Source organism: Jaculus jaculus, chromosome 9, assembly GCF_020740685.1.
Source record: "Jaculus jaculus isolate mJacJac1 chromosome 9, mJacJac1.mat.Y.cur, whole genome shotgun sequence".
Taxonomy (NCBI): Eukaryota; Metazoa; Chordata; class Mammalia; order Rodentia; family Dipodidae; genus Jaculus; species Jaculus jaculus.
In genome coordinates, this window is record NC_059110.1 from 126,109,756 (window position 1) to 126,137,347 (window position 27,592).

The 27,592-nt window shown below is 48.5% G+C and overlaps 1 protein-coding gene across 2 annotated transcripts in view; it reads left to right on the forward strand.

Moving 5' to 3' along the window:
* Positions 1–27,592, forward strand: part of Slc39a11 (solute carrier family 39 member 11) — a 408,615-nt gene that overhangs the window by 233,405 nt on the left and 147,618 nt on the right. For both annotated transcript variants that reach the window (XM_045159412.1, XM_004655147.2), the window contains exon 6: positions 10,436–10,606. In XM_045159412.1, the coding sequence (XP_045015347.1) occupies positions 10,436–10,606 (171 nt within the window). The remainder of the gene's footprint in view (positions 1–10,435; positions 10,607–27,592) is intronic.

A 27,592-nucleotide genomic window follows, 5' to 3' on the forward strand; every position in this document is an offset into this window, starting at 1 on the left:
CCAGAACCAAATTCCTAGAAAGCATTATTACAACTCATGTTCATAAATGACCTCCCTCCTCCTCCTCCAAATTATGTTGATCCTCTGAAACAAGGAGAAGAGTAAGTAGATCCTCTTCTTCTATACTTTCTTTTCTTTTCTTTTTTTTTTTGTTTGAGGCAAGCCCAGCAGACCAGCCTTTTTTTTTTTTTTCTTATTCAAGAGAGCTAGAGTGTGTGAGAGAGAATTGGCACACCAGGGCCTTCAGTCACTGTGATAGAACTTCAGACATGCGCCACCCAGTGCCCACGTTCAGCCTTACGCACTTGCATCATCTTGCATCTGGCTTGTGGGACTTGGAGAGTCTAACATAGGTCCTTAGGTTTCACAAGCAAGCGCCTTAACTGCAAAGCCATCTCTCTTGCCCTTCTTCCGTAACTTTTAGTGTGTGTGTGTGTGTGTGTGTGTGTGTGTGAAGTGTTTGTACATGTGTGCAGAGGCCAGAGGAGAACTTCAGGTGGCCTTCCTTGTCACCCTCTTGCTTGTTTCCTTGAGACAGAATCTCTCTGCAGCTGGAAGAGTTGTCTGTCAGAAATCCCCAGCATTTCTCCTTTCTGTGCCCCCTCCCCTCACAGGGATGGGGTACTAGTGTTTATGGGCACATATATAGAGTGAAAGAGAATTGGCATGCCAGGACCTCCAGCTACTGCACTGAACTCCAGATATGTGTGTCACCTTGTGCGTCTGGCTTACATGGGATCTGGGGAGTCGAACATAGGTCCTTAGGCTTTGCAGGCAAGTGCTTTACCACTAAGACATCTCTTCAGGCCACGTTTGGGTTTTTATATGGGTACTAGGGATCAAACTTTGGCTGTGTTGGGACCTTATGCTTGCACAGCAATCACTGCTACCCCCTGAGCCATCTCCCAGCCCTTCTTCCCTACTTCACGTAGGCCTCTAGATGTTGCTTGTATGTGCACAGTACACAGTGACCATGCTGCTGGCTACTCGTCAATGTGTATTTTATAACACGGGTTTAGAAGGAAAGTCTTTTCCTGCGTATTAGTTACGTTCTCAGTGCTGGACCAAAATGCGTGACAAAAATCAGTTTAAGAAAAGGACTTATTTCACGTTACACTTTCAAAGGGAGACAGTCCATCATGACCCAGAAGGCATGGCACCAGCAGCAGGCAGCTGGTTGGTCACATTACATCCAAAGTCATGAAAAGGAAGCAAACAGGAAGTGATGCCAGGCTAAAAGCTCTCAAGGTCCACCCCCCAGTGGCCCACTTCCTCCAGCAAGGCTCCAACTCCTAGAGGTTCCACAGCCTTCCCAAAGAGCACCACCAGCTGGAGTCCAAGTGTGCAAACACATGGGCCTGTGAGGGGACCTTTCACCTTCAAACCACAACGCCCAGTGTAAACGTTCCGTCAGGAATGAAGATTTTCTAATGACACTGTGCCCCTTCCTTTGGCTGTTGGGCTATTGCAACAATGCACCCCAAGAACTTGGAATTTCCCCAGGAGCCTCCTGCTGGGGAAGAGCCAAGAGGAAGCCATTCCCAATCAGAGGAGGAATTTGTCAGCCAGGAAGAGACTGCACTCAGTTCTGACAACTTACGAGACCGCCTTGCCTTCTAGGACCAAGTGGAGCCCAGGCAGTGATGGGCAGAACCACATTTGAGGAGGACTGCTTAGCTGTGCAGAATTCTCACCCCCTAAAGCTAGAGCTCATGTCAGGGCCATGAAGATGGACTTGGGGTATGTGGGGGGGGGCGTCGTCCCTGGACCTATTTGCTGTTTTTAAATATTTTATTTTCATTTTATTTATTTGACAGAGAAAGAGGGAGAAGGAGAGAAAGGAGAGAGAGAGAGAGAGAGAGTAAGGGAGAGAGGCAGAGAGAGAGAATGAGCCCATTAGGGCCTCCAGCCACTGCAAACAAACTCCAGATGTATGCACCCCCTTGTGCATCTGGCTAACATGGGTCCTAGGGAGTCAAACCTGGCTCCTTTGGCTTTGCAGGCAAACACCTTAACCTCTAAGCCATCCCTCCAGCCTTTTATTCGTTTTTTTAACCAGTGTGGCTGCATTGAATAAATTTCCTTTCTCCGCTCGTCTGTTTCCTTGGCCTGTTGAGGACGGTGGCTGAGCCTCACTTGTTAGGGCTGCCAGGGACCATCTCCACCTCTGACGACTCTGGGAACGTGCGCTCAGTAGATGAGAATTTTCCCACTTGTGCTATTCCAACCGAATCATCTCCACTGATACTTGCGCTCTCCTGTGGCTGATGATCTGTTAATTAGCGTTGCTGTATTCATCGGAGGCCCGAGATTCCATCAGTGGCCCCACTGGATTTAACCACAGACAATATGCTCCTGGAGCAGCCAGTCCCGTGGGGTACGTAAGGGGAGCTTCACTCGGCATCTACCTCCCTAGACGTCTCTTGAATCCACACAGACTCAGACATGTTTCCAGACCATCTGTGTGTGTTTGGCTGCGGGGTGGGTTGGGGCTTTCGTGGGCTCTCAGCAGTGATCGCGGATAGGGATGGTTCAGAGCCTCTGAGGACTGCAGAGCTGGTCACGTTTGGGGGCAGCTGCGACTCACGCTGCTGGAGGGTTTGCTCGTGGCCCCGGGCTGCACGTCTTGGGTGTCATCTGGTGCTGTGAAGGGACCATAATCCTACCCCTTGTAAGGGGAGGAGACAAATAAGGAGGCAGGGGCACCTGATACGGGTTGCCTGGTGAGGCATCTGGAAGTCCTCTGCCCCACAGTGGGCATTGCTTACAAGTGTAGCAGTGGAAAAACAGCATGAGGAGGATGCCGGCCAACCCTCACAGTGGTCTCTTCTCTGTGGGTTCTTAGAGGCCTCCTTCCAAATTTAAGTTTTTAGCAGTGGCTGACTTCTTTTCGTGTGTGTGTGTGTGTGTGTGTGTGTGTGTGTGTGTGTGTGTGTGTATATTATATGTGGTTACATGTGTGGTATTGCAATGGGGTGCCTACGGTCTAGGAAAGTCCTTGAACCCCAAACCCTAGGTTTCTTTTTAAGTTTAATCGAAGAATTGAATGAAAAAGAATGAGAAGAATACTTATTAAACTATTATTTTTATTGATGGAAGTACAGAGTTAAGGAAAGGCACCCATGTGGTTAGAGATTCCATGCGGAGGGCCTGGGGAAACCATGGAAAGAAAAGAGAGAAAAGAAAGTTCAAGGAGCTCCCTCCATGTGGGGAGCTGGAGGGGATGAAGGAGCCCATGTGGAGAGTAAGGCGTAGGGGGCTCTCCCAGCTGGGCCTGGCCCCATCCAGCCCAGGCCCTGCTGAGGGAAAGACTCACCCACAGCTGGAAGTTCCCAAGTGGTCAGAGAGCCTGTCCCCCCTTGCTTTCTCTCTCTCTCTCTCTCTCTCTCTCTCTCTCTCTCTCTCTCTCTCTCTCTCTCTCTCTCTCTCTCTGTGTGTGTGTATAAATATTAAACCTTACAGTGGTGGGCTGTCTTCTGGCTCAAGTGAACCAGAGGGCCAGCTGGTTGGTCAGGGCTAGGGGTTGTCTCAGGAAGAGGTCAACCCTGACACCAAACTCGGGGGCCTGAGCTTGACCAACCATAATGTTTAAATCCCATGAAAGACCTCCCTCCCAGGAGGGGTCCTGGTTGTTTGTGGAAAAACAGGTCTAGGAAACTAGGCAAGAAGTCAGACCATCTTTTATTTCTAGCAAGTGCAGAGTTTGCTGCGTATTTTTTTTTTTTTTTACCTTCAAGGGTCCAGTCACCTAACTGTACTCCCTCTCAGTATACACACGTGTGTGTTCACATGTATGTGCCCTGTGTAGATGTCATAGGAGAACACTGGGTATTTTCTCTTTCATGTCACTCATGCACGTTTCCTGAAGACGGAGTCTCTCACAGAACCTGGCGCTTCCATTTCAGTCAGAAGGGCTGATCAGTGAACCTCAGCGGTTCTGCTACCTCCACTCCCCACAGAACTGGGGTTACAGGTGTGCGTGGCTACCCCCAGCTGGTTACCTGGGTGCCGGAAAACCAAACTCAGGGAGAATCAGGTTCTGTCGGGCCCTCATGCTTGCTCAGCAGAAAATGTTCTCGCCTGCTGAGTCATCTCCCAACCCTGCAAAGGTGGTTCTGAGCGCAAAATCTTTTCTCTTTACCTTCTTGGAAGAATGATAACCCTGTGTTCTGGCTAAGTGTTGATAATTAATTTCTACTTTAAGCTGCCTTCCAGTTAGAAATAGTTGGTTTAAGACACTCCATTGCTCCATTTTCATGAACATGCTCAAGTTTTTCTCAAAGAGTGAGGATAGATACCAGATTCCTATCCATTCTCTTCCTTCTTAGGGGTCACACAGCCAGAGCCCACCAGATCCCCTTCCCTGACCACTCTCATTTAGGTAAGCATTTTGTGAGGGGGAAACCAGAAGTTCAACCCCTGTTCCCCACTCTACCCTGCCCACCCCCAGGTAACCATGAGGCATTGGTGGAGAGTGTCCCTAGAGGGGAAGGGCCTGGGCTGACCCTTGAATCCGTGGACTGGCATCACCTGGGACGAGTTATTGTAACTCTGTCTTCACTCTAGTCCCTTGTCCAAGGAGACTATCTTTACGTGAAGAGCTTCTGTAAGTGATACAGGAATTTGGGGATGTCTGAGAGCGGCAGAGCCTTGTTTGGCTCTTGGTCAGGCTATGATTCGGAAGCAGGGTGCTGAATGTTCACAGTCACACAAAGCTACTGCCAGCAGCCTCCGGGTTCTTGTCTTATGAATTCCGTGAGATCCACACACCATAGAGAGTTGGTTTAGACAGATTTTATGACAGAGTTAAGAGAGAAAAGAATGCAGAGCTCCTGTATGACGGGAAGGGTCCCCAGAGATGGGAAGAACAACTTAGTTAAGGAAAGTACAGCAAAAAATAAATATAAAAACAAAACTCCCAAATGGGAGGGGTCCTGAGTAGGGAAAATCGTCCTGGTAACTCTGATCAAGACCCTTTAGGGGAATTCACCAGTCCAACCCCCATACAAGGTTTCTGAACACTTTGCCTGGTTTTCCATTTAAGATGGTTATTGTGTGGGCTAGAGAGATGGCTAAGCGGTTAAGGTGTTTTCCTACAAAGCCAAAGGACCCAAGTTCAATTCCCCAGGACCAACATTAGCCAGATGCACAAGGGGCGCACACATTTGGAGTTCATTAGCAGTAGTTAGAGGCCCTGGCATGCCCATTCATTCATTCTCTCTCTCTACCTCTGTCTAATAAATAAATAAATGAAAATAAAAAAAAGTAGCCGGGCATGATGGTGCATGCCTTTAATTCCACCACTCAGGAGGCAGAGTTAAGAGGATCACCATGAGTTTGAGGCCACCCTGAGAATACAGAGTGAATTCCAGGTCAGCCTGGGCTACAGTGAGACCCTACCTCAAAAAAGTCAAAATAAAATAAAAAAGAGATGGCAATTGCGTCTCAGAAATAAGTAATCATTTCTGGGAGACGGAATTATCTTCTAACATTTTTGGCCAATGGCAAGATGGAGGTTGGCAAGTTGGAGGGCTCTTTTAGGGAAAGAATGAATAACGTTTCTCACATAGTTTACTTTGGGGAACACTGTTAACTCTAAACTGCCTCTTAAAGATGGAGAGTGGGCTGGGGATAAGCTCTCAATGTCACCCCATGAGGATGGAGAGTGGGTTTGGATAAGCCCCCAGCGTCACCCCGTAAGGACGGAGAGGGGGCTGGGGATAAGCCCCCAGCGTCACCCCGTAAGGACAGAGAGGGGGCTGGGGATAAGCCCCCAGCGTCACCCCGTAAGGACAGAGAGGGGGCTGGGGATAAGCCCCCAGCGTTACCCCGTCAGGACGGAGAGGGGGCTGGGGATAAGCCTCAGCGTTGCCATCAGCCAGCCTCAGCGATTCTGTTTCTTTTTCCGTTGTGACCTTGACCACCCCTCCCTACAGGTCCTTCCTGTGTCCCCGTGTCACGGCCAACTTTGAACGTGCCCTCGCCTTGCCCATCTCGGGCAGTCTTTCGCAGTTCTGGTTGCTGCTGTCTGCCACCAGCCCACGTCACAGTGTGCCTGGCAGGTGCTCCCTCTCCTGGATCATCCTTTGCCCACATCCTCACCTGTCTATCACCTGTCACTGAAGCAGACTGGGACATCAATTTCTTTGGACACGCTGGGCCCGGCTTTGATTCCTCTAGACTGGGTTTCCCCATTGAGTAGCCATTTGTGGCTGTTACCCAGCAGTGGCCTGTTTAACATTCCCAGTTGTTTCAGGCACTGGGAATCCCCCCTCATTTTGCTTCCAAGAGGAGCATGTAAGTAATTTTACATACTGTGGGAACTGAGGCCAGGCTTGTTTCTCTGCGTTATGGTTAGTAACCCTTCATTCTGTTCTTTGCTCCCTTTGGGCACGGTTTGGTACTGATGTTGCCCCCCAGCACCCCCCAGCACTGGCCCTGGGCATCGGTGGCTGGTGGTTGGGTAAAATCGATGCAAGTGTCTGTGTTTGTTAGATAATAATATGGTCCATCTCAGTTGTCAACTCAGTGGAATTAGAGTCACCATGAACACAAATTTCTGGACTTGTTTGTTGAAGGATTTTCTAGATTACCTTTACTGAAGCAGACAGATCCAGCCTAAATGTGGGCCTAACCTTTCCAAGGGCTGGAGCCCTAGGCTGAATAAAAAGGAGAAAGCAAGCTGTGCATTAGCCTTCATCTCTCTCTGCTCCTTCACTGGGCTTGCCTGGGAGAAGTTGTTGTCCCAGGGAGAGGCCAGCTTTGAGTCAGGCTGCTAACCTTGTGCATTCTCAGATAAAGACCTCTCTTTCCTTCCCCTGTTAGGGATTGACCCTCACACATGCTCCACCATTTGTTTCAATATTATACATTCTGTGTGTGTGTGTGTGTGTGTGTGTGTGTGTGTGTGTGTGTGTGTGTGAATGTGTGTATATGTGTGTGTGTTGAATATCTCAGATTGGTTTGTAACACTTACAGTCTTGTTACTGGGACAAAACACCTGACCAGAAGTTGTTTATGGGAAGAAGGGCTTATGTTAGGCTTGGAAGTTCCTGGGGAAGTTTCATTATGGTGGAGAAAGTATGGCAGGTCAGGCACCCGGCTCATGTATTCATACATCAGCAGCAAGAGTGAGTTCATGAACACTCAGTCAGGCTGGACTAATATACCTTGCAGACAGGCCTCCAGTGACCAACGTCCTACAGCCAGGCTCCACCTCCTGAAGGCCCCACCAGCTGGGGACTGAGACACGCACCAAGGCTGGGGGGGGGGGGGGCATTTCACAGTCAAACCACTATGAGCTCCGCACTGGCTGTGTCTCATGTAGCCCCTGATGATCTTCAACTTCTGTTTCTTGTGACTCTGCCTCCCTGGTACGGGGATTCTAGCTGTGCACCATCAAGCCCAGCTTATGCAGTGGCGGGGGACCACACCGGGGCCTTGTACATGCTAGGCCAGCACCAGCTACCAGCTACCAGCAGGGCCACATCTGCAGCCCTCTTCAGCTCCTTCCTCTAACTGTATTTATTTGATTCACGTGAGCAAAATCAAAATGATTTTCAAAAGAAGGAAGCTCTTCCTTTCAGGCTCCAGAAATGCACAGCAGTGTTATCACTTGGGCTGCTTCCCTGAATGGGAATCCCAGACGTGACACACTTCCTGGGACCCCCCTTCTTAAAGGGCAGCATCCCAGAGGCCAAGGCACACTGCCCTTGCCTCCTGTGACAGAGCAGGCATGTCCTCGGTCCAAACATGCACACAGTCTGGGGGTCAGGGTGCCCTCCGGGCTGCCCCGGGCTTATTAAATCAGATTTGACAAAGGTTCCCATCCTACTTTCATCTTCTCAGCGAGACTGCCCCACTTGTTCCCACTTGTGGGAGTCCCTTGAATGGAGAAGGGGAGGAGGAATACTGTGGGGCTTTGTCACCCTGATCAAGGGCAGGGCTGTCATGCTGTCCCTAGCCTACTGGAGCGTGAGCCTTCTACGGTCTCACACAGTCAGAGGCAGAGTGAATGCTCTAAACCTGGACACCTTTCAGAGAGAGGTGACTTCCCCAAGGAGGGCAGGTGTAGCTCAGTGGCAGAAGCCGGCCAGCCTTGGAGGGGGTCTCTGGATTCCATTGTCAATATCACAATATAACAATAGCATTGATGATAATAGCTATTATCATTCCCCCGGGAAGGCAACCCAAAGTGGAATGTGTGATTATACTCTCATTGTGAAAGCCTGAAAATATGACTGGGTCTGTCTGTGACATCACGGGTTCACCCACCAGGCTCTTACTAAGCTTCCTCTCAGCCAAGCCCCTGCTTCATGCTGATGGTTAAGGTCTCTGAAGACCTGCCTCTGTTAGGAAGCTCCCCACTTCATTGGTGCATGCTCTGAACTAGACTCGGGACGCTTCGCCGTTCTTGCCCTCTGCGTCTCGGAGCCGGGCACTTTGTCTCTGCTAGGACTAAACAAATGACCTGGGTTCTCGGGGAATTTAAGCCCAGTGTCTAAGAAACACCACTAAGGTGACAGCCTAAGAAACCGCACCAGCCAAGGATGTGGCTCAGTTGGTAGAGTCTGGCGCCCCTGAGGCCCTTGGTTCAATTCCTAGCACCACATAAATTAGGTGTGGTGGAACCTGTCTGCAGTCCTAGCACTAGAATGGTGGAGGAGGAAGATGAGAAGTTCAAGGTCATCTTCAACGACATAAGGAGGCCAGCCTGGGATGCAAGAGACCCTACCTCAACACACACACACACACACACACACACACACACACACACACACACTCCATAAGAAGTGGCAATGGTCAAATATAGAGCCGAAGGAAATATATGTGTGTGTGGAGAGAGAGAGAGAGAGAGAATATTGGTCTTGGTATGTATCCCAGCCTGCCCTTGAACTCAAGATCTTCCTGTGTCAGCTCCAAGTACTGGGATTTCAGGCATGTGGCACCAAGCTTGCCAGTCAGAGGGAATGTTTCTAAGGAAGGTTAGCTCATGTAACACACGGATTGGTTACTATGGCCAGCCCAAATGTCTTTTAGGACCTGGGCTGTCATGTGTCCATCTGTCTCTGGTTGCATGATTTCCCATCTCTGCCTTTTTTTGAGGCAAGCCCAACAGATTGCCCTTTTTTATGAGAGAGAGCAAGAGAGAGAGAGAAAGTGAATTGGCGCAGTAGGGCCTCCAGACACTGTAATTGAACTCCAGACACGTGTGCCTCCTTGTGTGCATGTATGACCTTTCCCATGCGTCACCTTGTGCGTCTGGCTTACGTGGGATCTGGGGAGTTGAACATGGATTCTTAGACTTGGCTGGCAAATGCCTTAACCACTAAGTTTCACTATTGCCCCTCACCTCTGCCTTTTGATGGACGCCTACTCCCTTCCATCCAGTGCTAAGATGCCCTTATGTCATTTGACCTGTCACCTTCAGCCCCTGCACCTGAGTCACCGTGTGACCTGACAGACTGAATTTGCCATCTGAGTTGGTCCTCGCAAGTCTCAGCATGACCCGAAGGGTCACATGTGGAATTCTATAGGGCTCTGGGAGAGGAGGACCCTCCCGCCAGCACCAAGAGCCCCTATGCCCAGTGCTCAGTATGTCCCCAAGGACTTTAATGTGTTGTCCAGCCCCATCCTTATAAGCCCCTTGAATCTGACCTCACTGTGGCTCGCTTTTCATGAACCAGGACACTGGATCACAGAGGGGTGGACCACGGTCACACAGCTGGCGCTTGTGGGCCAGGAAGCAAACCAGACCACTGGGTTTCGAATCTGCTCCCAACCAGTTCTCCCGGCGTTGCTTGTCTCATACAAACTTCACGAGGATGCCACATTTTCATTTTCCTTTTTGCGGGTGTTTGTGTGCGCAGTGCGGTGTGCATACGGAGCAACGCGGCAGTGGCGTAAGTGCCCCGGTGGTGCCCCACGTGCGCCCACCTGCGGCAGGCTGTGTTCGCCGGTGGTGGCTCGAGCGGAGAGCTTCGGGTGTTCATACCGTCACCCCACCCTGCCTCTTTGCATTCTCTTACTGATCGGTTCTCGGGTGTCCACTCCCCTGCAGCACTGAGGGACAGATGCGCATGGCCAGGCCCAGCCGTTTATGCGGGTCTGGGGCATTGAAGCCATCTCTCAGGCCCTCATGCTCGTCCAGGAAGAGTTCCTAACCACTGAACCATCTCTCCAGTCCCCCTCCCCCCCTTTTTGCCCTTCTTCACACCCGGGTTTCAGGAATGGTAACCCATTTGCCTGTTCAGTGAGTGTTTGCTGAATGACTGAACGTGAGCGAGAGTGGACGAGCGACCAGGAAGCTGCTGTCGGTGGCAATCGACAGTGTAGAGAGTCCCCTGGTATGGACACCCGCTCTGGCTACTGCACACCTAAGCGTCCGTGCGCACGTCCTCACGGCCTCTCTCCCCTGCCCTCTCGTTCTGTACAGAGAAGAGCGAGAATGGCGAGGCATACCAGAGGAAGAAGCCGGGGAGCGCCGGCCTGGCGGAGGGGCCTGCTCCCTCGGGGCCTGCACCGGAGCATGCCCCGCGTCCTGGCGGCAGTAGCTGGAGAAGAATCGCGATGCTCATCCTGGCCATCACCGTACACAACGTCCCAGGTGAGGCCTGGCCCTGGCCAGCTGCCCGGAGGCAGAGCCATTGCCGGCACAGTTGTCTGGCTGGAAAAGGGGAACTGGGCAGTTGTGGCATGGGAAGCAGAATGGAGATCGCCCTCCTGTGCTTTGGGTAACTCATTGTATGTTCAACCCTGCATTCCAGTTACTTTAAACAACGTCTGCTATTTCAGCCTTGGAATTCCTTTACGTATCTTGTGGCAGATCACGTGTGGTGTAATTTGGGGCCTGTTACATGATCACTGTGGTTGAAGGTGCCTTTTATAAAAGCAGGTTGTGTTTAGTTTTGCCACGTACTTTAAATAATATTCAAGTCAGCCTTGATTACCATTGATTTTTTTTTTAAATTCACTTGCTTTCTTTATGAAAGCTTCTTTCAGAAACCAATCATTCTTACTAATCATTCCCTAATTAAGCATTGTGGAGTGATCTGTTTGATGTCTTTGGATTTATTTTAGTTGGGGGGAAAAGACTTACTGATGTCTTATTTTAAGAATAACACAGGCTTTGAGTAAGCTAAGATGGCTTAGTGGATAAGGTTCTTGCCACACAAGCATGAGTACCTGAGTTCGTATGCCCTGAATCCACACAAAGCCGGACCCTGTGATGCTAAGCTCTGTAGTCCCAGTGTGCCTACAGGTAGAAGGTAGGCAGAGACAGAAGAGTCCACCAGAAGCTCACAGGCCAGCTAGCCTGGCTAACACACTGGTGGACAACAAGAGACCCTGCCTCAAAGTGAGGCGGAAGGGCAGGACTGACATCCAAGGTTGTTCTCTGGCCTCCGTGTGCACGCTGCAGCATGTGTACCCCTTCGTCCATGCCCACAGCAAATGAGAAGCCACAGGTAAGCATAAGATAACAAATGGTGAGAACATTACTAGAACGACTAAGTGGAGGAGCCTGGTCTTCCCGGGACCCACTCTTGAGTTCTAGCTGTGTTCACTTTGATACACCGCCTAATGCCCTGCAACTCGGTTTTCTCCTCAACAAAATGGGGATGGGGCGACAGCTGATTCGCTGGGAGACCTCAGAGCTCTGGGAGGTAATGTGCACAGCCTTCAGTCCAGTGCTAGGGCACCGAGCCTATGGGAGACGGGGAGCCACTGCAAGTGTTTGCTAAGCCTCCCTCTGCCCCCCGCTTGTGCACCTGCATTTCCTCCATCATCTTGACTTCCCAGACGCTCCTCTCCATCTTTTGTCATTCTGGAAACTGAGCTAGAGAGATCGCCTTCCCCAGGGAGTGTCCCCAGGTGGTTTATTTTACTATCTTTATGGAGCTCCCAGAGCCCATCTGTTGCCCATGTTACAACATGGCTGGCCAGGGCTTTCTAGAATTTTGACATTTTTCTCTTCAAGCACACATACATGACATTCCACCATCTTCTGATTGTTCGTTCATACTGTAGCAGTGTTGGACACAGCCAAACTGAGTTGGAATACTTGGATGAGCCAAACTGAGAGGAATACTCTGGGAGACTTGATGCCCTTTTGTTTATGCATTAAAAGCACCTTTCATTAGTTTAAAAGATTGAAAATTCTAATTTGTGTTCTATTCACATGTATATGAAATCTTCCAAAAATAAAAACTAAAAACCCTGTGTACTCACTGTGTGCCTGTGGGTGCATGGAGGCCATGGGTTGACATTGGCTGTCTTCCTTGATCTTTATTTCCTGAGACAGGATTTCTTACAGAGCCCAGAGCTTGCTAATTTGCCTAGTCTAGCTAACCAGCTTGCTTGAGATCTCATAACTCAGCCTCCAGAGTGCTGGGATTATAGATAGGCCACCACACCTACCTGGTATTTACGTGGATTCTGGAGACCTGAACCCCAGTGCTCATGCTGTGGGACAAGCACTTCCTCCATCAAGCCACGGCCCCAGCCCCTGACTTGAGCTTAAAGGGCTGCATTGAGACAGGCACTGGGAGTCTTGGGTGGTGTGACTAGGGTCCCCGTGCTGGGCTTCCTCTGAAAGTGTGGATGTTGGATGTAGGATTGGCTACAGGGCCTGAGAAGAAATGAGCCAGGGAGAAGCTGAGATCTCTTGGCTAGTCTGCTGCAAGGATGGGGTTTCCGTGGGCTGTGCTGGATAAGCGCATCGGGGAAGCCTGCAGGTGGTGATGGAAATTGAGTTGTATACTGTGAGGCTGAGGTTGGGGTGTTGTTAGTTATGCAAGTGGAGGTGCTGACAGGACTGCTGGATACACAGGTTTGAAGGTGGGGAGCGCAGTCAGGCTGTGAGTATAAATTGTGACTCATTCTCACATGAGGGCTGCTACACTAGCTCACAGCATGCAGGAAACCACCCAGGGTCTAACTACAAACTATGTCTCAAAAGATCCCGCCACAACCCATTTTCTCCAGGCTCCAGTTTCTACTTGAGTCTGGAGAGAGGACAACTTGCCCCCAGCTGCATCAGGCTCTTTGGTCATAGCCATTTTAAGGCTGTCACTAGCTTGTCTTTGGAAATGTCTCTTCTTTGACACTATCTTCTATGGCTTATTAAAAATTTAGTTACAGCTTTGACATTCCCAGAGACTCTGGCTTTTCTGATAGACTTTTCATAATGACTAAATGGGTAATTGATTTCTTTTTGAAGGTTTTTGTCTTTGCTGGCTCAAGTTTTTACATCCTAGGGAATGACATTTTGTTTTAAAAAAATGTATTGCAATGTGGAAGGGGAAAAAAGGCTTGTATGTTCATTAGAACATTCTGGTTCTAGAAGATTCTGGAGCGTGAAGACACACCTGTGGGCATTTGTCCACACATGGGGCACTTGGGTTAGTGTAGAAGCACACATGAGGACAAATGAATTGCGTCCCCATGGTTCATAGTTTTCCTTGATTCCAGTGAAGCTGTGGACATGTGTCAGTCGCTCTTCCCCATTATAAAACAATGCCTTGGAGAAATCAACCCAGAAGAGTAAAAGTTCATCTTGGCTCATGGTTTTTGGGGTTTTCAGTCAGCTCCAATGTTTTGGGACTAAGACAAGGCAGAATATCATAGACACAGACATGAGCAGTGGCAGATGCTGCTGGTCTCCTGGCAACCAGCAATCAGAGGGGTGGGGAGAGGAAAGAGGGAGGGAAATGAGATGGAAGGAGGAAGAGAGAGACAGGAGAAAAGAGGGGAGATGAGGAGGAATGGGGAGAGGGAGGAAAAGAGAAGAAGGGAAGGAAGTGGGAGAGAGGAAGCAAAGAGAGGAGAAGAAAGGCCAGGCGGTGAGTAGTGGAGAGAGGAGGGGAGGGAGGAAAGAACGGAGACGGGAAGATAGACTTAAAAGGGAGGGAGGGCAGAAGAAGGGAGAGAGAAAAATAGATGAAAAGGAGAGAAGTGGTGGGGTGAGATAGTGAGGAGAGGGGAAAAAAAGGGAGAGGGAGAGACTGAGAGAAAGACAGAAAAGAGAGGAAATGAGGGAGAATGTTAGGGAATGAGTGAAAGATAGGAAAAGATGTGGGCATAAAATTTACCCTTCAAAGGCACACCCCCAGTGACTCACTTCCTCCACTAGGCCCCATCTCCTAATACCCAGTCAGCTAGGAGCTGATCTGTGGATGAGTGAGTGTCCTTATGCTCTCTCAAAAGTGCCACCAGTTGGGGACCAAGCCTTTTACTCAGGCCTCATTGGGTGATACCTCACGTCTGAATCATAACGGCCCTTTCATAAGATACTGCTATTTAGCCAATACAGCAAAATGCATGCAAACCACAGGACTTTATCTGACAGTTCTGGAAGCTGGAAGGCTGAGGTCAGCATGTGAGGCTGGGCTCTGCTCAGGGTTCTTCTCATGGCTACAGATACAGTTGTCTTCTCACATGGTATAACAGGGCTAACAATTCTCCAGTGTCTCCAGTTCTCAAGGGCTCCATCCTCATGACCGAACTGGGTTCCCAAAGCCCCATTTCCTAAAACCATGCCCTTGGGTGACAGATTTTAGCACGAGGAGTGGGGGTGGGGGATTGAAGGGATTGAAGGATGTAAGTTCCAACCAAAGCAACAACAGCATCTTGTACACAGTTTGGGATATTTAGAGTTTGGAAAGACTGTCCACAGCTCTAGAGCAGGAATGATCTCCCACTCCAGAGGAAGAAACTATACAGTTGCAAGTGGCAGCTGGGAACCTTATTAACATGCTGTAAAAGTTAGATGCCTCCATGACTCAGCATGGAGATATGACTCCATCCACACTGCTCCCTGGCCTCTGCCCGTAGGCTTCTGTGGAGTTGTATCAAATGCTTGATGGAGTCCACTGGAAAGCAGTGTCTGGAGGAGACATGTTGTCTATCTATGAGCACTACCCCAGAAGTAGGTAGCCCCTCCATGTGTGTGGGAGAGAGTGTACATGCATGTGTGTGTGGACCAGAGAACCTCAGATGTTTTCCTCACAGAGGCCATCCACCTCTTTTTGAGACTAGCCAGAAAACTCCCAGGATCCACCTATCTCTTCCTTCCCTGTCCTGGGATTACATGCATGTGCCACCATGTCCAGCTGTTATAATGTGGATTCTGGGGATCCAGCTCAGCTCCTTATGTTTGTAAGTCAAGTACTTTCCTGGCTGAGCTTGTTCCCCAGCCCAGCCCAGAGCCTTCTGAGCAGTGTCTCTGAAAGTACTTTCCACACAATATCCCATAGACTCAAGGGCCCTGAGCCCTCTGAGGGCTCCTGGGCCTCTGAAAACAAGCTCCCTTTCTGTGGAGTGGAATTGAAAGCCAATTGGCAATTGAGTTCCTGCTAATCTCCTTTCATGACTAGCTGATGGTCTCAACAGACAGTGCTCTGTATGAGAGGAAGTTAAATGGAAGCCTGAAGGGAATCTAGAAGTTATCTCATTTGAACCCACTCCAGTGGAAAACATTGGTGGCTATATTAATTATTACCATGGCTCCCCCTGAGGTTTCACATGGGGTGAGTCTATGAGGAATAATAGAAATGCTACATTAGGAACTTCATGTTATCTTTCATTTCATTTTATTTTATTTTACTGGCCTTGGGGATTGAACTGAGAGCACTGTTCATCTGAGTATATGCTCTACCACTCAACTACATCTCCATTCCCTGAATTTCATTAATTCAACAAATCTAATCGCTTATCCCTTTGGAGCAGTTCTCTGCACTCCATATTGTATCTTCTTCTGATAACTATCACTCCAATGTGCAGTTATCTAAATCTGTTTGCCTCCCTCTGTCAGATGGAGTGTCCTCCAAGAAGGTCACTGCCATGTTCTTTTTTAGAACCAAAGTCATGATAACAAAGTTCTGATATGTTCTGTACTACTGGAGACTCCAGCACCCGAATGCTAGATGCCTGTAATCCCCATCCTCTGTATATATTCTGTAATATTGGAGACTCCAGCACCTGAATGCTAGATGCCTGTAATCCCCATCCTCTGTATATATTCTGTAATATTGGAGACTCCAGCACCCGAATGCTAGATGCCTGTAATCCCCATCCTCTGTATATATTCTGTAATATTGGAGACTCCAGCACCCGAATGCTAGATGCCTGTAATCCCCATCCTCTGTATATATTCTGTAATATTGGAGACTCCAGCACCCGAATGCTAGATGCCTGTAATCCCCATCCTCTGTATATATTCTGTAATATTGGAGACTCCAGCACCCGAATGCTAGATGCCTGTAATCCCCATCCTCTGTATATATTCTGTAATATTGGAGACTCCAGCACCCGAATGCTAGATGCCTGTAATCCCCATCCTCTGTATATATTCTGTAACATTGGAGACTCCAGCACCCGAATGCTAGATGCCTGTAATCCCCATCCTCTGTATATATTCTGTAATATTGGAGACTCCAGCACCCGAATGCTAGATGCCTGTAATCCCCATCCTCTGTATATATTCTGTAATGCTGGAGACTCCAGCACCCGAATGCTAGATGCCTGTAATCCCCATCCTCTGTATATATTCTGTAATGCTGGAGACTCCAGCACCCGAATGCTAGATGCATGCCGCAGGATCCATCCTTCATCTATATTCTCTGCACACCATGGACTCCAGCATGTGGAGTCCCATTCTCTGTATATATTCTGTAATACTGGATACTCCAGGACCCGAATGCTAGATGCATGCTATGATCCTCCATATCTATGCCCTACACACCGTGGACTCCAGCACCCCAACGACAGATGCAGGCCGTGTCCACTGTCCATTGTAGGAGAACAGAGGCCACTCCAGAGCTAGGTGGCTGGCTGTCTTCCTGTGTTTGCATCCAAGTGGGCTGGGAGAGGATGTTTGACACAGATGGGTCTTGAAATGCAGAAGACACTTTTGCTTCCTCTTGCATTTGAGATTATCTGTAAAGGGGCTGGGGAGATAGCTCAGCCAGTAAAACCCTTGCCTTGTGAGTGTGAAGACCTGATTTTCAGTGCCCACGTGAAAACGCCCAGCACGATGGCACACTCCTGTAACCTCAGTGCTTGGGAAGCAGAGACAGGCAGATCTCCAGGGGTGACTGGCCAGTCACTCTGTTGTGATTGGTGAGCCCCAGTCCAGTGACAGGTCCTGTCTCAGAAAGAGGTAGAAAGCCGTTGAGGATGGCAACTGAGGTTGTCCTCAGGCTGACTTGTGCACACACATGTGCGTATACATGCTCACACATATGAATATGTACCCACACATGTTAAAAAGTTTTTTTTATTTTATAAAGGCTGGATAAGATGGCTCAGCAGTTAAGTCACTTGCCTGAAAAGCCCAAGGACCCAGGTTCAGTTCCCCAGTACCCATGTGAATGCACCAGATAGTGCATGAGTCTGCAGTTTATTTGCAGTGGCTAGAGGCCCTGGTACATCCATTCTTTCTTTCTATCTGCCTCTTTCTATCTTAAACAAATAGCTTTAAAAATTATTTATGGGCTGGAGGGATAGCTTAGCAGTTAAGGTGTTTGCCTGCAAAGCCAAAGGACCTAGGTTTGGCTCCCCAGGACCCACATTAGCCAGATGCACTAGGGGACACATGCATCTGGAGTTCATTTGCAGTGCCTGAAGGCCCTGGTGCACCCATTCTCTCTCTCTCTTTCTTTCTCCCTCTTTCTCTGTCAAATAAATAAATAAAATATTCTTAAATTATTTTATTTATTTATTTGTATGAGGGAAGGGGAGAGAGAGAGAAATAGGCAGATATATATATAGAGAGAGAGAATTGGCATGCCACGGCCTTCAGCTGCTGCAAACAAATTCCAGATGTGTGTGCCACATTGTGCATCTGGCTTACTTGGTTCCTAGAGAATTGAACCTGGATCCTTTAGCTTTGCAAGCAACTGCCTTATTTGCTAAGCCATCTCCCTAGCCCTAAAATAGTTTGAGAAAATTAAAAAGAGAAGGCTAGCGAGATGGCTTAGTGATTAAGAGCATTTTTCACTTAGGTGGGAAGGCCTTTGGAGCCAGAGAACACTGAGTTTGATACCCCAGAACCCATGTAAAAAGCTGGGAGTGGCCATGCATGTCTGTAACCCCAGTCCGTGAGGGATGGAGTGTGTAGACTATCTGGGGCTCACTGACAAGCAGCAGGTCTAGAATAGAGAAAGACCCTGTCTCAAAGAAGGAGGTATACAGATGACTGATAAGAGAAGGTCATGGGAGAATTCCTTTTGCCTCTGCATGTACACACTTGGGGCTTGCAAATCTGTGCACACACACATGTATATACCACACATCACACACTCCATATCACACGTGCATACTCTGCACACAAAAGGTAAGAGAGAGAGAGAGAGAGAGAGAGAGAGAGAGATTTATAAAGACCCAAGAAGAGTAAGTATGGTTGGCTCACATCCTTTTGATTTTCCTGTCCTTATGGTCAGGAGCCACGTTCATTTTGCTGGTTGTTGCTATAACACAGAGACCTGAGGGCCACTGTGCTTATCTACAGAACAGCACAGCAGTTGGTTTTCATTATCTGGCTTGTCATCGTTGATGATTTCTAATAATGGCTTCCAAAGGAATGCTCAGGGCTTGAGTCAGAAATGATTTCTGTTGCAGGGAACAAAAGCATGAATTTAGACACCAAAATATTAACACCGGTTTTTCCTTGGGTGATGGGATTATGATGAATTTTTATTTCCTTCACAGTTTTGTGAGATTCACAATTAAAATTCTCTGCAGTAAATGGCATTTGTTGTGATGAGATATAGATGGCTTTTGGAAGGGAGTCTTCCTGGACTGTCCACCTCAGCGCCCCTGCCCTTCACTGTGCCCACCCACGTAGAGAAGGCAGTTGGAGCAGTTCCCCTCCCATTGCTGGGACAAGACAGTTGACAGAAGCATCTTCTGGAAGTAAAGGGTTTTTTACGGCTTAGAGTTTTGAGGGGAAGCTTCTTCACAATGGGGAGAACAGACAGGGAGCATCACATCTTCATATCAACAGGGAGAAGAAAAGAAGGTAAGCCGAATGCAGCAAGCAGGGACAGGTTGTAAGGCCCCAAAGGCCTTCCCACTGGCGACACACTTCTCTAGCAAGGCCCACCTCCCAGGGGCTCCACAACCTTCCCAAACCTTCCCAGCGCAAGCAACTGAGGATCTAGCATTGAAACACACGAGTTTATGGGGGACATTTTATAGTCAATCCACCACAGAATTTATGCCCTATTGACAGAGACTTGGGTTGGGGTTAGCCTGGTTGGTATCCTCACATGATGGAACAGGGGGTAAAAACTCATTGGGTACCTGTTTATCAAGGCACAAACTCTGTTACCAAGGGCTCCATCCTAACAACCTCATCACCTCCACAGAGCCTCATCTTCTCATAGCAACCTGTTGGGTTAATACGCAGAAAGAAAGACTGGATTCGTAAATGATAGCTGATGTAATGAACTGTCTTAAATGTATTGCTTTTTATTTTTTTATTTTTTATTTTTTTGGTTTTTCGAGGTAGGGTCCCACTCTGGTCCAGGCTGACCTGGAATTAACTCTGTAGTCTCAGGGTGGCCTTGAACTCATGGCGATCCTCCTACCTCTGCCTCCCAAGTGCTGGGATTAACGGCGTGCGCCACCACACCCGGCATGTATTGCTTTTTAAAAAACCCAGCCTATTCTACAGTTGTGGAAGTCAGACATTTTTACTCAGTTGTCAAGGTGTTGGCAAGACTGTGACTTTGCAGGAGGCCACAGAGGGACCCTTTCTTTGTCCCTTCAGCTTCTGGAGGGCTACCGGCATTTCTTGGCTTACAACTGTGTCACTGCATTATGTGTCCCGTTACTTTCTCTCCTGGGTCACATCTAGTTCTGTCTCCATCTCATCATGATTCCTGTGACTGCATTTAGAGCCTACTCATATAGCCAAGGATAATCACATCCAGAAAGTCTCTTGTCATGACAGTAACAATTATAGATTCAGGCATTAAAGCCTGGATATATTTGGAGCTATTACTGGCCAAACACAGAACTCAAAAGAATCTTTCAAGTATAGTCAAAAGACAGTTAGCTTGAGCTCTGAAATGGATTCAAACAGCATATCATTCCTCTGTAACTGAAAGCCCAGGTCTTACATAGTTTTCTTCTTTTGCTGGGATTCCCTTGGGATTATAGAGCTGTCTTTCTCACTCCCCATCTCTGGCTGCTTCCGAGAGAGCTTCTAAATTATTCCACATGCTTGTTGAAGGCATTCAGCATTGGCTCTTCATCCAGCGAGTGTTAGATGGGGGATCCAAGAGACATAATAGCTGCATAGTTTTCATGAGTGTGTAATGAGGGTTAGCATATTGCCATGGGGTGTTGCCCTGCCCATTGCTTCTCCTGCCACTGTAATTATCATACCTTATAGAAACAGCTTGGTTTCAGAGGGGAGGAATCATTACGTTGGCTTACAGTTTCAGAAGGTTTGGGTCCATCATGGAATGGAACGCATGGCAGAGTAGCTCAGTTCATGGCAACGGGAGTGTGGGGTAGACTGTTTACATCACAGTCAACCAGAAGCACAAAATCCATGACAGAAACCAGAGGTTGGGTATGACATACTCCCATGGGCCTGCCTCCAGTAGCCTACTGCCTGCAGCCAGGTCCCAGCTCCCCAAATGGTGCTACCAGCTGAGACCAAACCGTGAGTCTGTGGAGGACGTTTCAGATTTAAACCATCGCACCTGCTGTCCCTCTCTCATGGGCCTCCCTCCCCTCTCATCCTACTTCAATTAGCGCCATGTAACCCCTACTTATGTTGCTCCTCCATTCCTTGAGACTAGCCAGTTCACAATGGCAGAGAAAGCATTCATGATGAGTTTACTACTGACATTCATTTGCTGCAGCCAATGATATATTTCAATGTTTTTCTCTCTTACAATCTCTCTTTCCAGAACAACCTCATTGTATGACACTTTTCTCCCGTGATGCTTTATTGTTCAAGGAAAGAAAAGGCCTAAGCTAGCCTGGTCATTTAAAGACTTGTCAGTACCCATTCCACATGGAAGAAATTGTCCCTTGCTGATTTCTCTAGGTTGTGGCATAATTCACTGTGTTCTGACTGCTTAGTGCCCCGCTCAAGGCAGGCAGGTGGGGCTCTGCTGGAGGAGGTGTGTTGCTGGAGGGCTGACAGCCAGCAACTCCTTGCTAGAATCCGGCTCCTGCTGCTGTTTTCCCCTGCTGTGGCAGAGGCGATGTCCAGCCTCTGCTCATGCCGTGCTTTCCTCTGCCGTCGTGAAGCTTCCCCTCGAGACTGTAAGCCAGAATGAAAATTTTCCTCTCGGCAGCTACTTTCGGCCAGGTGCTTTGTTCCAGCAATGAGAGGCTAACTGCAACATTCACAAACCATAAACACTCATCCTCTCAAAGTATCCACTATTCAAAGGGATGCATAATCACCATCACTGTCTAATTCACCAATATTTCTACCACCTCATAAAGAAACCTTTTATCCATCAGTTGCCACTCTCCATTCGCTGACACTTGGGCTCCTTTCTGGCTGTGTGGACGTGCCTCATTCTTACTCCTCTGTAAATGTCATCATGTGCTCGGGGGCCTGATGTGTCTGGTTTCTTTCACGCATTCATGTTGTGGCACATTTGGTATACTCCTCATCTCAAGCTCAGACAATATGCCATTCTGTGGTATGTCAGTTAAGCTTCATTCTCAATGCAACTGGATTTAGCATCAGCTAGGAGACAAACCTCTGTGTGTGTCTGTGAGGATGCTTCCAGAGAGGGACCCCACCTGGAGTATGGGCATGTCTGATGCCATCCCATGGATGAGGATCCAAGACTGAATGAAAAGGGAAGAAGGGAAAAGCCAGCGACGCTCCAGCATTTATCTCTCGGCTTCCCAACAGTGGACGCAATGTGACCGGCCACCTCGCGCTCCTGCCTCTGCTGTCTTTGCTGCCACGAAGGACTGTGTGCTTTCAAATCACAAACCCAAACAAGCCTTTTCCTTTCTTATATCGCCTGTGTCAGGTATTTTGTCATAACAATAAGAAAAGTGACATTCCTATGGACACATCACATTGAACTGATAAGTTCGTCACTTGATAGACATTTGCATTGTTTCTGCCTGTCAGGCTTGCCGTTGTGAATAGCACTGGCTGTGGCGGGGGGGGGGGCTAGTTTTTCAAGCTCTTCCTGCTGTGTTCCACATCAGCCTAATTAATGTTTAGTCCATGTTTGTTGAAGACAGATCTCAGGCCACCCACGAAAGATTTGGGACACCTTTAGGTCCTGCTTTCCAAGGAAATGCAAATCACTTTTAGATTTGGAGGGTTGTAGTGTTTTGCTTTTTTTTTTTTTCTTTCTGGTTTTCAAGGTGGGGTCTCACTGTGGCCCAGGCTGACCTGGAATTTACTGTGTCGTCTCAGATGGCCTCAAACTCATGCAATCCTCCCACCTCAAGTGCTGGGATTAAAGGCGCGCACCACTCCACCTAGTGATTTGTAGGTTTTTGCATGTGCCACAGTAAGTGGTGTGTGTGTGCGTGTGTGCGTGCATGTGTGTGTGGCATATGCACGTGTGTATGTGCTCACGTGGCACTCCATATACTCACCTGTGGCGCCCGCATGCTCACCTGTGGCAGCCTGAGGAAAACACCACTGCTTGCCTTCCCTTGTGATGGAGTCTCTTACGGATTCTGGAGCTTGCTGTTTACCAGCCCTAGTAGTTCTCTGGTCTCCGTTCCCCCACAGAACTGGGGGAACAGGTGTGTGTGGCCACACCCAGATGTTTATGTGGGTTCCACAGATTTGACCTTGGGTGGCCTCAGACCCTGGGGATTGCGTAGGAAGCACCTTCAGCCACTGAGCCGCCTCTCTAGCCGGGGTTTTTTCTGGAAACCAGTGATCTGCTGGGCCAGCAAGTGCTGTGGAGCTGTTGAGATGGGCCAGGCGCGCAGGCTGCTGCTTGTTTCGGGTGCTCAGCTTCCCCAGTGTGAGCTTTAGGCGCTCTCAGGGTGGCTTTGCTCAGGCAGCATTTAGGCCTGGTCACATGGAGCCAGGTCACATCTACAGCTGGCAAGAAGCCAAAGCTGTGGAGAGCAGCGCGGGGGGGGGGCACTGTCCCGGGACCAAGGCTGTGTGGAGACCTCTGTTCTTAGATACAACCTCTCCAGGGCAAACAGGGGTGCGGGCACTTCTGCGTCACGCTGCTCTGCTTCCAGACGCTCAATGGCATTTTCAACACTCAGTGATCCAGGCTCATCCAATGAATAAGCAAGCTCCGCACAAGCCACAAATTATTAGTGTTAAAAACTAAACACTCATTAGGCAGGCATGGCGATGTACGTCTTATATCCAGAACTCGGGAGGCAGAGGTAGCAGGATCACCGTGAGTTCAAAGGCAACCCGAGACTACATAGTGAATTCCAGGTCAGCCTCAGCTAGAGCAAGATGCTCCCTTGAAAAAATATATATATATACTTATTATACTAAAGGCTGCCACTTACTGGCCTACTGTTAGAAGTCCTGGCGATAGCAGAAATATACCACACATAGTGTCCCAGTAGTGTGACCCTGCGTCACGTCTTAGCAGCCGCTACCCACGAGTCACGGAGGAAGCCTGAGGCCTTAACCAGCCACCATGGTGCAGCTTGACCTTCCCCTGCTGACCTGCCTGTGCTTTTCCCTCCCTGCCCCCTGGCCTCTTTGCTCCTGGCGGATGGCAAAGGTTTTCAGGGTTGGTTCCAAAAACATTCAGGGAACGCTTCTTGCTTTTTGTGGGCTTACCACATGAAAACGTTAGCATCTGTGGCACCAGCCTGGCGGGTTAGTAGCGTTCTCGCTCCAGATGCTTCGTGCTGTGATTGGCACAAGACTGTGGCAGGCAACCTGCATGGGAACTGGGGCTGTGCTGTGCGCACACCTGTGCGGTGAGGGCCCCCCCCCCCACATCCATGACCTTCAGGTAGGAGTCAGAAAGGCCGGGCCTTGGCTCCTCCAGCCACCAAATGCTTTGTCAACTAGCTGACTTTAGGCAAGAGCCTGGACATAGAATCTCTGTGTTCGCCGCTTTGAAGTAGAGATGGTATGTATCTCCAAGTTCATTATGAAGGGAGCTGACAGCTATTGCAACGGGCAGGGCCACCTGCTGCTGTGAAGACTGAACACACAGGGCCTAGCGAACTTGAGTTCCTCCTCTTCCTCCTCCTCTGTTCCTCCTTTCTTTGGGCGCCTCACTTTAACCCCAAGGGAACCCCCCCATTATTCTAGTCAGACGACCTTAAATGGGGATGTCTCTGAACACTTTCATTCTCATCTCCCACAGGTTATTTCAAGATTCTTCTCATTTACTCCAGAAGTTTGGAAACACTGTAATATTCTCCTTTAATTATCGGCATCTCAGTGGGAAGCCTGACATTATAGTTAGCACAGGCTCCTGTATGGGATGACATTTATTTTGCTCAACATTGTATGTGCCTGGGTGTGCCTGGAGCAGAAGCTGGGAGCACACTTCCCAGGGATGCTGCTGGAAGTGTTCGGGAGCACTGGCATGTGCTCCCGGAGTGGGAGATTGCAGCCCTGGGATCCCTGCAGTTCCTGGCTTGAAACTGGCAGGCAATTGCACAATCCCTACCAGCCCCTGCCAAGTTCCTAGCCAGTGCCACAGCCTAAGGGTGCACTTGGCTCTGAGTTGAAATCAAGACAAGTTTTCCATATCGACTCTGTTATGTCATCCTCCTCCCTATTATGCAAATTCAAGAGAAAAATCAAAGCAAGCGAGCTGGAGTGCATTTTTGTATTAGGACTCCAAGTTTCTTCCAGCTCTGTCTACCATAGCCAGAGAGATATTGGCCAGAACAAGATTTTAATATGGCCTTTTAATTTATTTATTTGTTCGACTTTTTGCCCTGAGACAAGGCCTTAGTCTGTAAAGCAAGGCGACCTGGAACTCACTATATATCCCATACTGGCTTCAAACTCACAGCAGTTCTCTACCTCAGCTTAGTAGATGCTGGAATTACAGGTGTAAGCCACCACACTCAATTTAACAAGGCCATCTAGACCTGAGATATGTGGTATAATAGCTGCCAAGGTTTAAACGAATTGATGAAATTGGATAAAATCTAATGCTTAGCTCCTCAGTAGTACTCAAGAGTCACAGGGTTTGTGGCTACCAGCTACACAGGTCAGTTAAAGGACATTTCCTTAGTCTAGAAAGTTCTGTGGGACTCTACTACTCTAGATCTTAGCAACAGCTAAATAAATAAAACTTCACAGATTATTTGTGTGAGTCTATCTGAGCTTGCCCTGGGGGTACTCTGCTTCAGGGAGACGGTCTAAGACATCAGTCCTCAGTTACAGGGTTTGTCAAGAATACAGTAGAAATAAAATAATTTGAGTAGTCATCTTGGAAAGTGGTTTGCTTTTTAGAATGAATGGTGAGTGGTACAGAGTCATCCTGTGGCACCATCACTGTTGACCACATTGGTTCTAGTCCATATTCTTCTTTCTTGAGTGAGGGACAGAAATGGGTGGGGACGGCGTGTGCAGGCAAATGCAGAGGCAGGCTTCTGAGCATCATGGTGAGGGAAGAGCTGCTCCAAGAGCAACGAGACAGGCAGCTCGTCCTCTCTGTGTGTTTCTTACAGACAGATGCCTGCCCCAGGACCACGGTAGGTCTCTGTCTATTTAATCCGGTTAGGCCCTCTTTAAAAGAAAGTGGACAGAGTCCTGAGACACCTGAGCTTGTCTTCTGGCCTCTACACCCACACATACATGCCTGCATGGGCCACCCACAAGTGCATCCCCCAACATGCGCATTCATGCACACATGATCACATACACGAAGTAGTCCCTTGACTTGACATGGGTTTTGAAAAAGGGACATTAACTGTCATATGAAAGTACTATGACATTTGTGGAAAGATTTTTTAAAATTTTATTTTATTTTTCTTGAGAGAGAGAGAGAGGATTGGCATGCCAGGGCCTCCAGTCACTGCAATTGAACTCCAGATACATATGCCATCTTGTGCGCATGTGTGACCTCGTGCCCTTGCATTACCTTGTGCGTCTGACTTATGTGGAACCTGGAGAGGTGAATGAGTCCTTAGGCTTCATGGGCAAGAGTTTTAACCGCTAAGCTATCTCTCCAGCTTCTTTATCTTTTTCTTTTTGTTAGGTATACTACCCAGCTTATCACCCAATACTACTATATTTTATTTTATAATACATTTCCTGGAAAATTTTTACCTTTATTGTAAAACTGATACAGGTCTGTCCAAGAGGAGAAACATTAGGCTGCTGACTGAAAGTGGAGGATGAGCCATGAACCAGGAAACATAGGAAGCCTCTAGAAGCTGGGAGAGCAAAGAAACATTCTCTGCTAGAGACCCCAGAGGCAGCACAGCCCTGTTGACTCCTTGATTTTAGGGCTTCTGGTCTCCAGAACTACTGTGAGCAAACCACAGCCTCCGTTGCCTGTGGGTCATGAACCACATCTGACAGCATCACAACCATCAACCATGACCATCCATCCGTCTGTCTGCATCCTGGTTGGTCCTTTCCTGGATGCAAATCATGAGCAGGTAGAGACCACCGATTGCCAAGTCCACGTGAGGATGTTTTCAAGCAGTGCCTGCGAGCAGCTGTTGAAGGGATCAGGGACAAGGAGGTCAGAATTCCACGTGCTAGACAGAGCCTGAAGCTTCCGAGGTTCTTCCAGTCCATCCCAACAGGAAACCGAAGCTGTTTAAAAGTAGTGGTGGTCTCTGTGGTACCCCCCTTTAGTCCCGGCTGGAGTATTGCCGTGAGTTCAAAGCCCGCCTGGGACTGCAGAGTGAGTTCCAGGTCAGCCTAGGCTTCAGTGAGACCCTACCTCAAAAATAAATAAGTAAATAAATTCTAAAAACTGTGATGGTAGTTGTTGTCCTTTTCAACCTTTTGAACTAAGAGATCAGATAGAACCCTTGAACTTCAAGTGCCCAGAGCTAGGTGAAGAGGCATACACAGATAAACAAACTTGAAAGGAAAAGTTTTACAAATGATGCAGGCCATTTATTGTGCATATCTTTCAAATTTTCCTAGTAGTATTTATTTGCACATGTTTGTGTGTTGGTCAGGGGGTGGAGGTGCACCATGGCCGCCTACAGCTGCAAACAGATGCCAGATACTCACACCACTTTTTGTGGCGAGCTTCTGTGGGCAGCTTGTGAATTGAACCTGGGCTGGAAGGCTTTGCCAGCAAGTGCCTTTAAATGCTGAGCCGTCTCCCCATCCCTGGTACATACCATTTTGACTCCTTGGCTGTCAGGGAGCAGCATGTTGATGAAAGTGAAATATATTCTCAATGTCTTAGTGTCTGTCGCATCTTACATGTAATTGTTGTGGTGTTCCTTGAAGGGAGGAGGTTCCATTAAATGGCACAAATGATTTTATTCTTACATTGCCAATTTTTCTCACTTTGTTTTCTGGCCACAGATAAATTTCCGAGCTGGATACAGTACCTGAAAAGGTTTCTCTTGGGTGACAGTAGAGACTGGAAACTGGGTGGACAGAGTGACCTTCAGACTACCTACTGGACACTTCCAAAGTCCTGCCTCTCGCCGG